Source organism: Lepidochelys olivacea (genome assembly GCF_965140295.1).
Source record: "Lepidochelys olivacea isolate rLepOli2 genome assembly, chromosome: 9".
In the NCBI taxonomy this organism is placed as follows: domain Eukaryota; kingdom Metazoa; phylum Chordata; order Testudines; family Cheloniidae; genus Lepidochelys; species Lepidochelys olivacea.
This window is the reverse complement of record NC_140419.1, coordinates 47825712-47841546: the sequence shown is the minus strand read 5'-3', so window position 1 is coordinate 47841546 and position 15835 is coordinate 47825712. Positions and strand designations below refer to the sequence as shown.

Here is a 15835-nt window from a genome sequence, read left to right as displayed (position 1 = left end):
TGGCTTGTTGTCTTAGATCAGTGGTCTTCAACCTTTCTTCATTTGCGGACCCTTAAAAAATTTCAAATGGAGGTGCAGCCCTTTTGGAAATCTTACCCATAGGCTGCGGACCCACAGGGGTTCACAGACCAGAGGTTGAAATCCACTGTCTTAGATTGTAAGCTCTTCAGGACCAAGACCCTGTCTCTGCCTATCACTAGTGGGGTCTCAGAGCACTACAGTGATATATATATTCAGTAATAATGACACATGTAACCCCACAATAATTCAGTTAGATAGAGTTCAGCTGGTCAGAAAGAGATTTGGTGATTTCTGTCTGCATGCTGAGGTTTATTCAAATAAAAATATACAAACCCCACAAAGGAAAATATTGGTTAAATATGCCAGGTAAAGACAAAGGCTAAAAATGATCAATCAATGGCTGTACTTGGGAATCATCTTCTAGTTGCAGTGCAACTAGTACAAAGACTAGATGACCCTTGCGGTCCCTTCTAGCCCTGTGATCCTATGGCCATGCTGTGTGCTATTAAATATAAACAAAAGACCGAGGGAATTGGGACTTGTGGGATCTGTACCCCAGCTCTGCTTCTGACTTGCTGTGTCTCTTCAGGCAAGTCGCTAAGTCAAAGTTTTCAAACATGGATGACAAAAGCTAGGTACCTGACTCCATATTCAGGCATCTCAATGACTTCAGTGCGATCTCTAGGTGCTTGGCACCTGTGAAAACCAGTCTCGTTATTTAGCTTTCTGAATAACACAGCAGGTCAGTGGCAGCGCTGGGGCATAAACCATTGACTTCCAGTTTCTTGCTCTAACCACTAGATTTTCTTCTTCCACCTCTTGTTTCCTGCCTGTATCTTTTATACAAGGATCCTTCCTCTGTAACACTGATTTATTTTTTCCCCTTGTCCCCCTTTGCACTCCCACATGGCAGTGGAATAAAATGGAGACCATTGTCAATGCGCAGCTGGAGGGCCACCGTTCCATGAACCCATGTCCTGTGTACGATGAAGTCACTGGGAACCTCATTCTGTTCTTTATAGCTGTCCCAGGAAAGGTCTCTGAAAACTACCAGATCAAGACAAAGACCAACTTGGTCCATCTGTGCCAGGTCACCAGCACTGATAATGGATGCTCCTGGAGCCCCGCGAAGGATCTCACTGAGACTGTCATTGGCACAGCACACAAGGACTGGGCCACCTTTGCAGTGGGACCAGGCCACGGTTTACAGTTGCTCAATGAGGCTCGGAGTCTCGTGATTCCTGCCTACGCCTATCGGATACTTGACCCTGGGAAAAAACCCACCCCACATGCCTTCTGCTTTGTTAGTTCTGACCACGGGAAGACCTGGGCAATGGGGAACTTTGTGGCAAAGGAGAGTGCTCTGGAGTGCCAGGTAGCTGAAGTGCACAGCCAAGGAGAGAGGGTGCTGTACTGCAATGCTAGAAGCAGCCAGGGAGCCAGAGTCCAGGCTGTGAGCTACAACCATGGGATGGGTTTTGATGGTGGTCAGCAGATTGAGAAGCTGGTAGAACCTCCCCATGGCTGCCATGGGAGTGTTACTGGCTTCCCAAGTCCTGCTAACATGAAGTCAGAGTGTCAGGACAGCTGGGTGCTCTACTCTCACCCCACAGACCCAGCTGGGCGGAGAAATTTAGGAGTGTACCTCAACAAGTGTCCCTTAGATCCCGCATGCTGGACAAGACCCACTCTCATCTTCAAGGGCTTGTGTGCTTATTCAGATCTGCAGCACATGGGGCAAGGCCCTGATGGCTTCCCACTGTTTTGCTGCCTGTTTGAGTTTGGCACCAGCTCGCAATACAAAGAGATTGTCTTCCTTATGTTCACTTTGAAACAAGCCTTTCCATCCGAGTGCTGAGCCACAGTGGACAGGCGCATTCAGTGTCTGCCTGAGAATCACCTTAGCTGACACTTCACTGCCATGTCTCACCTGTCAGCAAATGGCTTTTATCGCCTGCCTTTGTCCTGGCTGCGAAGCCATATGAAATGGATTGCTTTTCTTTTGCTGTTTCCTCCTCCACCCCTTCCCGCCTGGCTGCCTTTTTCAGCACCAAATAGCAAGAGTGAATGTGATTTTCATATAGTGCCATTCAGACTCACCAACGCAGCCAGTGTGTGGGCAGATGTGGTGTCCGTTACCTGCCCAACATTATTTAATAGACTGCCTGGGATGCTCCTTTGAAAATGGACATCATTGGTATCCCCTGTGCTTTGCAATAATGTCATCCCTACCTTTACCCCTTATTCCTCCCCTACCCCGTCTCTCCTGAAATCCTTCTCTGGGCCATCAGCACATTGTGTTCTGAAAACTGCACCTCCCTGCTCTCTCAGCTTCTGGGGAGCCAGGATGCTGTGGCCGGATTGTTCTCTTTCTCATATCATACTATGCCATCCTCTGTCTTTTTCCCTGGCTTCCTACCCATTTCTGGATCATAGAATCATAGACTGGAAGGGACCTCGAAAGGTTATCTAGTCCAGTCCCCTGCACTCAAGGCAGGACTAAGTATTATCTAGGCCATCCCTGACCGGTGTTTATCCAACCTGCTCTTAAAAATCTCCAATGATAGAGATTGCACAACCTCCCTAGACAATTTATTTCAGGGCTTAACCACCCTGACAGTTAGGAAGTTTTTCCTAATGTCCAACCTAAACTGCCGTTGCTGCAATTTAAGCCCATTGTTTCTTCTCCTATTCTCAGACGTTAAGGAGAACTATTTTTCTCCCTTCTCCTTGTAACAGCCTTTTATATACTTGAAAACTGTTATCATGTCCCCCCACAGTCTTCTCTCCTCCAGACTAAACAAACCAAATTTTTTAAATCTTCTCTGATATGTCATGTTTTCTAGACCTTTAATAATTCTTTTTGCTCTTTTCTGGACTTTCTCCAATTTGTCCATATCTTTCCTGAAATGTGGCGCCCTGAACTGGACACAAGACTCCAGCTGAGGCCTAATCAGTGCGGAGTAAAGCAGAAGTATTACTTCTCGTGTCTTGCTTACAGCACTCCTGGATCCAGTTCAGGATTGCTCTCCTGGAATTCAAGTCATTGCTTCCCTGGACGCACTCCAGTCTAGCTAATATCTACCACTCATGCGCCTCCAATCCCAGCCTCTTCTCCTAGGTAGCTCTTTCTCTTGCACTGCCCCATGCAGCTGGATTTCTCACCGCAAAGAAAGCCTCAGTCACTCCCTCTCTTGAAATCTTACGTGGTCCAGCCTGTTCCCTTTCAAACACGGGGGTAGCTCCAGTAGATCACTTGCAGGAAGAAGACCAGATCTTAAGAAGGGGGAGGGGGGAATTTGGCCTGCATCAGAACTACAGGGTTAGGCCCAATAAGTATGGCCACTAATGGCAATTTCAAGTTTACTATGTTGAGAGGGATGAAGTGAGCTGTAGCTCACGAAAGCTCATGCTCAAATAAATTGGTTAGTCTCTAAGGTGCCACAAGTACTCCTTTTCTTTTTGCAAATACAGACTAACACAGCTGTTACTCTGAAACCTATGTTGAGAGGGGAGATGCATGAATGTCCTATTAACCAAGGAGTGGGCCGTGAACCATCGGAGTTGTAGTGTTTTCTGAGAATTCTAAATAAAACAGGCTGGAGATTGCTCTTATAATCTCTGGCAAGTCCAGGTGGCTAGAAAGCATGATTATCCTTATTATACAGCATTTTCTGTGTACGTGGCCCTGTAAAAGAGGTGCAGTGTGTCAAACCGCTAATGGGTCCCTGCCCCAATTGGCTCACAAGAACACAGTGTAATACAAGCAAACACAGGCATGAGCATATTCTTGCCAGAAGGATTTATGGAGTAGATGGATCTTCAGGAGTTGTTTTTTGAAGGAAGCCGCCTGGCCTATGGTGAGTCATAGGGTTAGAAGGGACCCGCAAGGGTCATGTACTCTAACCCCCAAGGGAGTAAGAGGTTCTGGTAGATATGTGGTGTGGTGTGAAGGGAGGTACAAAGTTGGTTGGGGGTGGCGGTTTATGACCAACTTATTGAATGTTTATTTCATTACAGCACTGTGGCCAATGGTAAACTACAATGAAAAACTGCTCACAAGTTCAAAAACCAAATGATGCAGCACATCCACACACTGGTGCCAGGGGTCTTTGGCTACCAAGCGTGAAAACACATTTGTACACCTTCCCATAATATATATTTACATAAACATGTATTTTGATTAAAATTCCAGGCAGACAATTTAAAAAAATTATTGATGAGGATGAGCCTCAGCAATCCAATAATTGCCCAGTGGAGAAAAAACACATTTGAACTACTGCGTCTCTATTCTAGAGTAAAAATGAAATGCTTCCCAAAGTTTGTGATCCTCTATTGAGCATGAAATTCCAACAGTATTTCTTCCAGGTGGGTGGCAAAGGGAGTGACCAGAAATGAATCAACAGCAAACACCAGGGAAGGGAGGGTAGAGGTGTAGGCTGGGGTGGAAGTATGGAGAGCTATGGAAGTTTTACCCAGTTCTCTGGACCCAGTTCTTCTGTTCCTGCAGAAAGATGCAGTCCAAGGTATTTGCAGTATAACAGACTGGGTGGGTGTGTGTGCCCGCACAATGGCTCCAAGGGAAACATATTTATTTGCTTTATTAGTGAGGTAAAGTATTTGCTTTTTGGGGCTTTAGCAGGGCCTTTCCATGCCAGTTAGAGCAGTGACCCATGTAGGACTGTGTCAGGTTGACACTACCATTGCCTGTTGGAGTTTCTGCATGCTTGAGTGCCCTCTTGCTTGCTTCTTATTGTGTTCCTGGCTTTTGAAAGGGAGATGGTGAGCCTGCAGCAGCTGGAGGCCCACAAAAGCATTCTTGCGTGAGAGATCTGGGTGGCTGTTTTAAAAAAAATACTTCCAGATCTCACTTAATTTCCCTTACTCCACTAGTTCCGCCTGAAGGCACCTGCAGTAGACAGGTCCGGCCCACCCTCGGCACAGACTGGGGAACAAAGTATGATAGGAACTATGGAATCTCATGGCCAGCTCAAAGAAATCTGTAATTTCCCACTCCACTCCCCTCCCCAAGCTGCAGACTAACTAACAGGCTGGGCTGAAGTAGCTACAAAGTGAGAAGCAATTCGGTGGCTGATAAAAGAATGTCACTTGGCAGGTTTGTTTTCAGATCTAGGCCAGAGGCCAAAGTGCCCCCTTGTGGCCAACAGCATATTACTATTGCCTGACCAGCTTCTGGCTATTTTAAGCAAAGTGCTCTGGTTTGGAATCTGCCCTTAGGTTTAACCTCTCTTGTCATTAACATTAGGAAATGCTTTCTGTTCCGTGATACCTGGGAGCCTCTCTGGGCTCTTCTCATCTGTCCACGCTCAGCAGTAGCTATTGAGAGCAGGTGAGAGGACCTTGTTGACAAACCATGCAGTGTGATGTTGTGTGGTCTCATGGGGTGACTGACTGCTGGGTGCTTTGAGCCATAATGCAAATAGCACTGATCCAGTGCACTGTTGCTTTCACAATTGCAGGTGCTGGCACACACTGTACTACTTTGGCCGTTGGGTTTTGTGTGTGCGTCCTGGGTGGTGTTATATGCAGGAGGACAGACTAGCTGATCTGGTCGTGCTTTCTGGCCTTAACTCTATGGCTGAAAACCCAGTTCATGTAATATGTGCATCCTACCACCTCTGATAGACCAGGTGGAATAACATCTCCACACTGTGGAAAAAATGTTTGGGCTTTGTCCATAGGCAGCTAAGACTTCAAATGTGATTGTCCAACACCGCAACGTGTCCCAGTTCTTTGGCTGTGGCATCATTCTCTCAATTATAATGAAATATGGCTGCTGCTGTGGTTGTCCAAAGGGTTACTTTCCAGGCTGCTGCTTCTGCTTTGGATTCTTGTGCCCGGCTTTCCCTTTTTTATTCTCTTGTTTTACAATGGGCACCAATCCAGACGTGTGCCACTTTGCTGGGATTATGATATCACAGTATCTTCTGAGTAGAAGAAGAAAACAGTGCAGGTACCTGTCCTGGTGGTGGGCCCTGCGGTTTTAATGTCGCCTTCCATGTAGTGATACCCATCATAGAGACTGCAGGGTGCAACAAGATCACTGTGCTTTCCCTCCAGTGGTATATATGCCAGTTCTCGGCAAGACAACTTCCAAAATCTCCTCTTCCCATGGAAGAGCTAATCAGATCTCCTGAACAGCTCTTCTCCAACACAAACACACACACAAGGAAAGTTCACTGCTGCAGGAGTTACGGTAAGTGAGGCTAGAGAGCAGACTACTGTCTCTGGGTAGGGTAGTATGATTCACACTCCATTCTTTGGGAATCAGGCATCCGACTCCAGGGGGTCCACACACACTAACCACATGGCAATCCCGCTGTAGTCTTTTCCCACTGTGATAGGACTCACCCACCAGCAGCATAAGAACTAGGCCCCATTGTCTTTTGAAACAATGTCCTCCACATGCCACTTGAGACCATGTTGTAGTTTATGGTCTTACAGTGGGATTAATCTTTTAACAACATAGGAACTGGACTGAGCGCTATTTTGGGGCAGTGGAATCTGCATGGTATCCCTCCAGGATGCCACCTGCCTTTTTTTTTCTGAGGTCCACCTCAAACACATGTGGCATACCCCAGCTTCTCTGCATATTTGCGCTTGGTTGTTCTGCACAACTGGGCACAGTGGCGCCTTCAGCCAGATGCATGGTACATGCCATTGGCAGGGTGCCAGTTAAGGGGCAGGGCCACCAGTGTGGAGGAAGGGGGAGTTTGCCCCAAGCCTCCCATCTGAGAGGACCCCCAAACTGAGTGGTATTGTGACCTGGTGTGCTGGTTGGCAATGCCAGTCACTGAAATGGGGCCTAGCTGCTCCTCCATCATGACATTTGAAGTTAAAGTGAGAGTGGTTCCACTGTGAGTACCATGTAAAACCTCTCTGGGGCACCCCTTGCTGGAATTAGCATATCTGAAGGAAGACGCAGCTCAGAGTCTTCCAAAAGCTGACACCTCGCTGAGGTACCTGCAGGAGTATTTTCAGCCACAGATAAACATTAAAGAGACTAATTAGTCTTGTGACCGAATCAGCTGGGCTCGTGCCTTTTCAGGGGTGCACCACGGTGCTGAGAATTTAAAGCCTCTTATTACCTGGCACGAACTTCCAGTAAGTCAGCAGAACCTGTACTATAAGACAGCAAGGCTAATCTTGTTCACCAGCAACACTCACTCTGGGTCTGCTTGTAAGGTTACTGTATGGAACGCTCCTCCCTGCTGTGTTGAGCAGTGGTTTACCATGGCCTTGACATTTGGAGCTGTGCTGCTTCCTGCTGCAGCCACCATGCAGCAGTGGCGGCGTGTCAGCCTAGGCGAATGAGACACGCCCAACCAGCACCTTCAGCAGCGAACTCCCCAACGCTGCGTTTATTGTGTCTATACGCTGATGTTTAAGGACGGTTAAGCATGTACATGTTAGATAAGGGACGTAAGTCCACAAGCAGGGGCTTGTGATTTAATTTAAATGTGCTACTCGCTCTCTCCCCGTCCCCGCAGTGAAACGCAATGCCAGAAAACGTAGGGCTCTGGGTGAAGCTCAAATAATGGTATAGGCAGGAGTGCCTCAGGAAGCTGTCTTGTTGCCATGGTGACAAACCACACCTAGGAGTCTCTTCATGAGAGCATGTGGCAACCAGGGGCTTGGTGAGGCCCTGGCAGGATTGCAGCAGTTTAGGCCAGTTCTGACAGCAGGGCTGCTGGGGGCCCCCCTCCCAGCACTGACAGGGCTCCACAGCTGAGGGGCCCAAGACACAAGGGCGCAAGGTGTTGGGGAGGTTGCCGTCCTCCTGGCCCAGTGGACTGCAAGGAGGACAAGCTGCGCGGGAGGCCACTCTGAGGCTGAACCGGTCCTGCCCAGGGACGGCTCCCACGTTCCTGGCTGGGAAGGGAGGGAGCAGTGCCATGACAGCGGAGCTTCAGAGGGCTTCCTGCAGACGCAAGGAGCGGCGGGGGGGCAGGGGGGGGCTGTAGTCCTGGCAGGGCAGAGCAGAGACACGCCCCAGCCAGGAGTGCCGGGAGGAGGACATATATTGGAATTCGTGAGACTTTGTGGTATGTGCCTCACCTACCAAAAGTCATCAGCCACCACTGCAATGCAGGGAAGCTACAGCAGCGGCCGCCATGGCCGGTCCTGAGAAGCTGACCCAGCTTGTGGCTAGCAGGCTGCTGCTATGTGTAGGACTGTGCAATTGATTGTAACGTCCCCTTTTCACACCCACGCACTTCATGCCAGGCAGAACAGTGCTGTGCCAGCCCACCTGAACACATTGAGCTCACACACAGCCCACCCACGTGCCTCACAAACATTGGTGATAGTGCCTGGGACAAGGTCTTTCGTATGGCACCCGCTGAAGCAGTGCAGTCTACAGTAGTTACTCCTCAGGATGGACAGGAAACCACAAGCATTGCAGCCACGCCAGTTCAGCTATTCTCCTACCTCCTTCCCACAACATAGGGCCTTGTGTATGGAAATAACTCGGAAGTCCTGAGCTCAACAGCAGCGCTGGACCATACGGAGGCTCCAAATGCGCTGGTGCAACCACTGCTGTCAGGAACACGGGGCCAGATTCTGGGCCAAGCCCCCTTAATTTCCCTCCCCCAAAAGCAATGACCAGTCCAGTGCAATTCCAGCTTGCTCTGTTACATCCTGCTGCCCTTGTCCTAAGGGTCTGTTCTGGCAGCTGGGGATCGCTGGAGCTCAGTGACTCCCCAACCATGTCCCTTGTAACATAGCCACCTCACTTCCCCCATCCCTGGGAGGGGGGTTGGGTAGAGCTGACACTGGCTCTGCACCGCATGGGGACTCCCCAGGCAAGCAGAATCCGGAGCAGGCAGTTAAGCTGGCTCTCCAACCGCTTTGAGTTGGGGCCAAAGTGTGCATGTACCAGAATGGTTCTGTCAAAAGCAGCTAGTTGTAAGTACGGGTCAGACAACCAAACATGTCACACAGTCAGTGTCTCTGCAATGTCCCTGTTTGCTTGCTGTAGACACACCCTCGGTTGTCATGTTCACTGCCTTGGAGACTAGCACTGAGCATGCCATGAAGTGAGCACAGGGGTGGGACAGGAACCTAAAGAAGCCATGTATAGACAAAGAAAGGGGAAGTGAAAGCACCAGCCTCCCTCTCCCTTTGCAGACTGGCCAAGTGTTTCTGTCCCATCCCACCTTGGGCTTTCGGGGTCTGACTTACCTTTGAGTGCGACTAACGCTGTGTCACAGAGGGAGATGTGCAGTTGTTGTCACCAGATCCCAGGACAAAGTTTGCCTGTAAGACTGACTTGTTTCCACGCAGGCTGGGCATAGTTTACAAGGTTCCTTCAAGTGCCATATGACACCCTGCTAGATTTTCAGGTCAGATTGTATTGAAGATTAAAGCAGCAATACAGCAGGTAAGAAAGGAGCACTCTGGGGACAGCAAGCCCAATGCTAATAATCCTGTTATTGTTTAGTCTCCTAAGGGGCCTTTGGTGGGTAAGAGGGGAAATAATAATCTCTAGCTCTTACACAGCACTTGTCATCAGTAGCTCTCAAAGTGCTTCACAGCCTTCAATGTATTTACCCTCCCATCACCCTGTAAGGCCAGCCAGTGCTATTATCCCCATTGTACACAGGGGGAACTGTGTTACAGAGAGATTAAGGTCTGTCTATAGCGGGGTGGGCAAACTTTTTGGCCTGAGGGCCGCATCTGGGTATGGAAATTGTATGGTGGGCCATGAATGCTCACGAAATTGGGGTTGGGATGCAAGAGGGGGTGAGGGCTCTGACTGGGGGTGTGGGATCTGGGGTGGGGCCAGAAATGAGGAGTTCAGAGTGTGAGAGGAGGTTCCAGGCTGGGGTAGGCGGTTGGGGTGCGGGGGGTGGGGAGGTGTCAAGGGCTCCGGCTGGAGGTGAGGGCTCGGGATGAGGGATTTGTGGTGTAGGAGGGTGCTCCAGGCTGCGACCAAGGGGTTCAGCAGGTGGGAGGGGGATCAGGGCAGGGGAAGGGGGTTGGGGCATGGGGGAAAAAGGGCTCTGGCTGGGGGGGTGGGCTCTGGGGTGGGACCAGATATGAGGATTTCAGGGTGCAGGAGGGGGCTCCAGGCTCGGGCAGGGGTGCAGGCGGCGCTTACCTCAAGCAGCTCCTGGAAGCAGCAGCATGTCCCTTCTCCAGCTCCTATGCAGAGGTGTTGCCAGGTGGATCTGCGCACTGTCCCGTCCTAGTTGCAGCCCCTGCAGCTCCCATTAGCCACAGTTCCCGGCCAATGAGAGCTGTGGGGGTGGCGCTTGGGGTGGGGGCAGCGTGCAGAGCCCCCTGGCTGCCCGTAAATGTAGGAGCCGGAGGAGGGACATGCTGCTGCTTCCGGGAGCCTCAGCGTGCACACACAGAGCAGCCTCCGACCCCGCTCCCTGGCTGGAGCATGGGAGCAGAGCAAGCCCCAGACCCCACTCCCCAGCGTGAGCTCGAGGGCTGGATTAAACCGGCTGGAAGGTCATATGTGGCACTCGGACCATGGTTTGCCCACTCCTGGTCTATACTATAGCTGCTCTAGGTCTGCTGCTGTAGTATAGATGCTTCCTCCTTCAACGGACAGGCATTTTCCATAGAAGTAAGGCAGTCCACCTCTCCAAGTGGCGGTCGCTAGGTTGGCAGAGGAATTCTTCCATCGATGTAGCCGCATCTACACTGGGGGTTAGGTTGACATAACTGCGGTGCTCAGGGTGTGAAATTTTTCATTGTCCTGAGTGATGTAGCTGGGTTGATCTAATTTTCAAGTGCAGACCAGGCCTAAGTGATTTGTGCAAGGTCGCCCAGGAAATCTGTGGCACAGCTGGGAATTGAACCCTGGTCTCCCAACCCCTAGGCTAGGGCCCTAACCACTGGACAGAGGCAGGGAAAGTGAGAGAGGAGGAAGGATAGAGATGGAAAAAGAGAGGACCTGGCTTAGCTCTCAGTTACAGTGCTGTAAATCAAAGGAAATTCCAGTGAAGTCCATGAAGCTGCTCCAAAGTGGGGGAGCAGAATTGCGCCCCTGGCTGGGACTTTCTGATGCAGAATAGGGGGGACACAGGTGGTTAACCACTTGAGTTACAGTGTTGAGGGGGAGCGGAGGTTGGAGGAACATGTCATGCTCACTCTGAGCTGTTTGATTTCTGAGGAAGTCGTCCTCGGCTTGGTTTCCTTTCCCTCTCTGTACCATTGAAACAGGAAGCTGGTGAGCTGCAGCTGCTGAGTGTTACTGAGACACACGAACGGCTCTGGCAGCTTCTAAACACTGACTGCTGGATTGTCAATAATGTTTCCTCCAGCTCTGGCAATGGATCGGTGCTGGTACCATGGGAACATCACTCGCTCCAAGGCTGAGGACTTGCTCTCCAAAGTGGGAAAGGATGGCAGCTTCCTAGTGCGGGCCAGTGAGTCGATCTCCTCAGCGTACGCGCTCTGTGTTCTGTAAGTATAGCTCTTACCTTTCATGGGGCTCCATTGCTCCTGCCCGCTCTGTGTAGGGACTACCCCTACCTCCTCCCCAGCACAGAGACACAGCCACCCCACCTATCAGGAAGGTGCGACCTACCAGTGTGGTAGGTTTAACCTGGCCTGGCCACAGAGTGTGATGGAGGGGATTGAAAGAAACCACATTTGTGACAGTTGTTGTGGAACAAACCACACTAGTGAGGGGAGGCCAAAAACCCCTGATCCAAAAGGAGACAAAAATCCAAGGATGTCTCATGGATCGATGCGTTCAGAGATGGGGAACCATCCTGTTATCTCTGGTCTGTCTGAATGACCCTCCCACTTGGGTCTTGTTCTCTTTGGAGTGGGGGGAAAAAAACCCTGAGCATGGCGCCCACCAGGCATTCTCTCCCATTGAAATACTCACAGCTCAGCACATGTTTGACACCGCAGGTTGGTCAGTAAATGCCTTTTTCAGTCTGGCAGGTGTACTGCAAATGTGCAGGTAGCTTTGTGTGCCAACACTGGTCCTTACAGAGGCTGTCTCTGATTCAGCCTGAACAGGGACATGGTCCTACAGAGGATGCAGGGTTCTAAGGATGGTAAAAACGGGGGGGGGGAGGGGAAATCTCCCAGTGTCCTTAGCAGCTATTTCACTCCAAGTCAAAGACCCTTCCCCTGGAATGAAGATTAGGGATTGAATTGGAGAGATCAATGGCTCTGGTCTTGTTTGACTGAGTGCAGCTGATATAGTTGGTGTCAGGAGAGGCTGAGGCAGAGAGAGAGATCAGATTCAAGAGTTTGAGACTTTTTAAATTTTGTCGCAGAGAACCATCATGCCATAGAATCATAGGGCTAAAAGGGACTACAAGTGTTATCTAGTCTAACCCCCTGCCAAGAAGCAAGATTTGTTGTGTATAAACCATCCAAAGATGGTGTCAGCCTATGAGAAATCAAATTAGCCTGCTAGGACCCCAGGCCTAACAATCATTTCATTTCACAGCTGCTGGGAACAGACTTTAAAAAAATCTCACCACGTTTTTCTTAGTAACCAAATAACAAGCAGGTTTCTTGCTGCTGCTTCCTCTTTAAAGTACATTTGTCTCCGTTCTAAAAAGAGGAGCTGCTGCTTGAGCTGTGGTCTAACCGTCCACCTTTGAGCTCCAGCTTCTGGGGACAGTACAATACATGATGGAGAGTGTGAGTCTCAGAAAGAGTGCATGGGGCAGGCTAGCATGTCCTCCTGCACATATGTTGGATGGTAAAGGGATGGTGGTGGTGCAGAGAGGGGAGTGCACAGTGGGGAGAGCATGCGTGTGTGTGGAGAGGGTGGCATATGGAAGGAAGGGATGTGCATGTGGAGGGCAGGGAGTGTTTGGTAGGTGTGTTTGTGTATGGGGGGCAGAGGGAGGATGGGTGTCTGCAGACATGGAACATTTACATCTCTGGGGTTGGGGATTGTCTGCATGTAATTTAGAGCTGGTGCCAAAGTCACTTGTTCCTGAACTATAACTTGGAATAAATAGCACAAATTGGCTTCTTCAGGGGCGCTTGCAAGATCCCTTTTATTTGCTTTGAACAAACACACACACAAACAAAATACTGTTTGCAGACACTAGGAAACTGCGAATATTTGCATCAGTTTTCCCTCTGAAGCGTTTCCGCAGCCATCTTTGAAAGCCCTTTGCGCAGTTCTGAGAGACAAGGAATCAGGGAACAGAAACAACATGGTGACCAAAGTTGTCTAAAATGGGGGCCAAAAGTCAGGCTCCTCAGTCCATATTTAGATGCTTAAATAAGTGGGCTGGGTTTCAGAGGTGCTGAGCACCAGCAGCTTTCTCTGAAGTCATTGGGAGCTGCTAGGCACTCAGCACTTTTGAAATTCAGGCCACTTGTTATTTAGGTGCCTAAATATACTACTAAGAACCTAACTGTAAGCCCCCATTTTTGAAAATCTCAGGCCACATAACTTCAATGACCAATCATGCAGCACAAATAGCAAATTAGGAAGAGAGAATGCTTGAAGCAGTAGTCGTGGGTGGACAGGTCATAAGCAAATTATAGGCCAAAATGTGTCACCCAACCCATGTGTCGATTACTGGGACAATTTATAAAATCAAGTCTGCTGGTGGATAATTCACTAAGAGAATAGGGACTAAACATGCTGAATAAATTGTTCACTGGGAATAGATCTCCCAGCTCGGGTGGTAACAACAAACCATCCCGGTTTCTCAGTGTTAAGGGTAAAGTGCTTCTCATGTTTACTGGAGCTGCTCGGAACATTTTCAACTAAATATGTTTTTATCGAAATATGATGATTAGTCAAAGCCGAGATGTTTTGTGGAGTCGTATCAATTTTGATTAAGTTTTCAACAGGAAGATGTCTGAGCTCCAGGGCGCTCTGGTCTCTTCTGAGCCAAGAGAAAAAGAGAACCAAATAAAAACCCTGACCTTTTGGATACAAAACCAAATATTTCGACACAATTCTGCTTTGCAAAAACATTCAAAAGGTTCTAATATGGAGCGAAAACAAACTTCAGCACTTCAAAAGTTGTCACCAAGCAGACCTGTCATTCTCCAGCCAGAGCTAATATTCATCTAGCAGCTCCATTGAAATTAGAATGGGGACTTGAATAATTTTTTATCCTGCTGAGCCAAATAGATTTTCCTGGAGGGATGTTGCAGGAAAATAATTATTTGAATAATGACAGACCGAGGGGGTGTGTGTGTAAGTAATAATGCCTTCCCTTCTTTTATTGCTCCGACAGCAGCAAAATAGAACTTAGAAGACAAATTGTACAAACAGCAAATACACAGTGAATGCCCTCCTCCAGACACTTTCATCCTCTGTTCTGTAGTCTAATCCTTATGACCTGATTGCCCCAGGAAAGGCAAGGACCAGAGTGATTCTTCTTCTTTCCATGTTACTGGAACGCTTGGTTTGCCCGTTTATTAACTAGAAATGACTACTGAGTTCTTGCACTCAAGGAATTCAACGGGAAATGATTGCCTAGCTCATGAACTCAGAAAGGGTTTAACAGCAGCTGTGTCTGAAACTAGCATTATCCCTCCACTGGGACCTTCTGTCTTGATGTGCTTTTGTTCAAGATGATGGAAAACATAAACAGTTAGACAGGGAGGGAAGCTACGGGGGGGAAGACTGTATTTTCCTTGTGTGTCTTTATTAAAAACCCATGGCTTTCCTTTAAGATCCTTCTAGGAAAATCACTATTTTAAAGACCAGATACAATGGCTCTAGATCATGTACCAATTGAAAGCAGCGCTAACAAATATCTGCAAAATCACTAGGTTGGAAGTTCGTGCGTCGGAACTCTTCAGATGTAGCACTGTGAAGCCATTTGGCAATGATAAGGATTTCTTCCAGGAAACCCAAAAAGAAACTCCCTTGCAGGACTTAGCACCTCTTAGAGAGTTTGTCCCAAACACAAAGGCACCAAGACCTGGATGGACCAGTATTGCCCTCATCTACTGGGCAATGAAACTGGAAAAAGCTGGGGTGTTGGGTGTGATAAAGAGCGGATGTTTTGAGGTGGGAAGTGCTTCCCTTCATACACCTGAAGGCACTGGCATGTACAGAAGCTCATTTTGGTGCTGAAACCAATTAGAATACAGTGGATGAAGAGGACTTGATCCTTCTGACAAAAGAAAATTCCACTCTTTCCAGGACATGTCTCCAATTAAAGACATTTCATGCTGCCACCTCCTTTGGCCTCTTATTGGAGACTAAGCCATGCAGCATATTCTACATGCTGAAAAGTCCTTGGGACTGTAAAATGGGCATAATGATGCTGACTTCCTTTGTGACTTAGAATTCTCTGGATGAAAAGCGCTCAGTGAGAGCTGGTTATTTGTTTTCCTTGTTACCAGTTGCTGATCGGCTCAGTGATGGTCTGAAAGAAGGCGAGCAGAGTTGTATCCAATATCTCTCCAATATCTGAGGGTAGCACATGTGATCTGTCCACACTGGTATTAGCTGAATTCCTAGGGGGGGTTTCCCGTCTCACTGTGTATCTGTACAGTGCTTGGCAGAGCAGGGTCCTGATTTTGGTTGGGCCCTATAGCTGCTACCATAATATACACAGTAAAGAGCAGTTCTGATTTGCAGCAAGGCCTAAGCCACACTGGAAGAGGAGAGGAAATATGCGTTCATTCCCCTTTCCCTCTTTTGCCTTCAGGAGCTCGTGCAGGGGAGGGAGCTAGGAGACAGATGAGGAAGCATGTTGGGACACATTTAGCCTCAGGAAATTGCTTTGATGGGTGCTGCATATACCATCAATATGTCCAAGATCAGCAATGCTTGTGGTTTTTTCTAAAAACATTCTTAAGAAACATCTCAAAGAGAATCTTT

General features: G+C 48.7%; 2 protein-coding genes across 15 annotated transcripts in view; both read left to right on the top strand.

Annotated features, from left to right (window-relative positions):
• The window catches only part of NEU2 (neuraminidase 2), a 75875-nt gene extending 72413 nt beyond the window's left edge, over nt 1–3462 (top strand). For all 11 annotated transcript variants that reach the window (XM_084638355.1, XM_084638351.1, XM_084638353.1 and 8 more), the window contains one exon: nt 935–3462. In XM_084638355.1, the coding sequence (XP_084494481.1) occupies nt 935–1879 (945 nt within the window). In that variant the 3' untranslated portion in view covers nt 1880–3462. The remainder of the gene's footprint in view (nt 1–934) is intronic.
• Nucleotides 1–15835, top strand: part of INPP5D (inositol polyphosphate-5-phosphatase D) — a 97205-nt gene that overhangs the window by 690 nt on the left and 80680 nt on the right. For 2 of the 4 annotated variants that reach the window (XM_084638338.1, XM_084638336.1), the window contains exon 2: nt 11322–11463. In XM_084638338.1, the coding sequence (XP_084494464.1) occupies nt 11330–11463 (134 nt within the window). In that variant the 5' untranslated portion in view covers nt 11322–11329. Of the gene's footprint in view, nt 1–5347; nt 5372–11306; nt 11464–15835 lie in introns of those variants that run through there. The other 2 variants (XM_084638337.1, XM_084638335.1) reach the window with 2 other exon arrangements.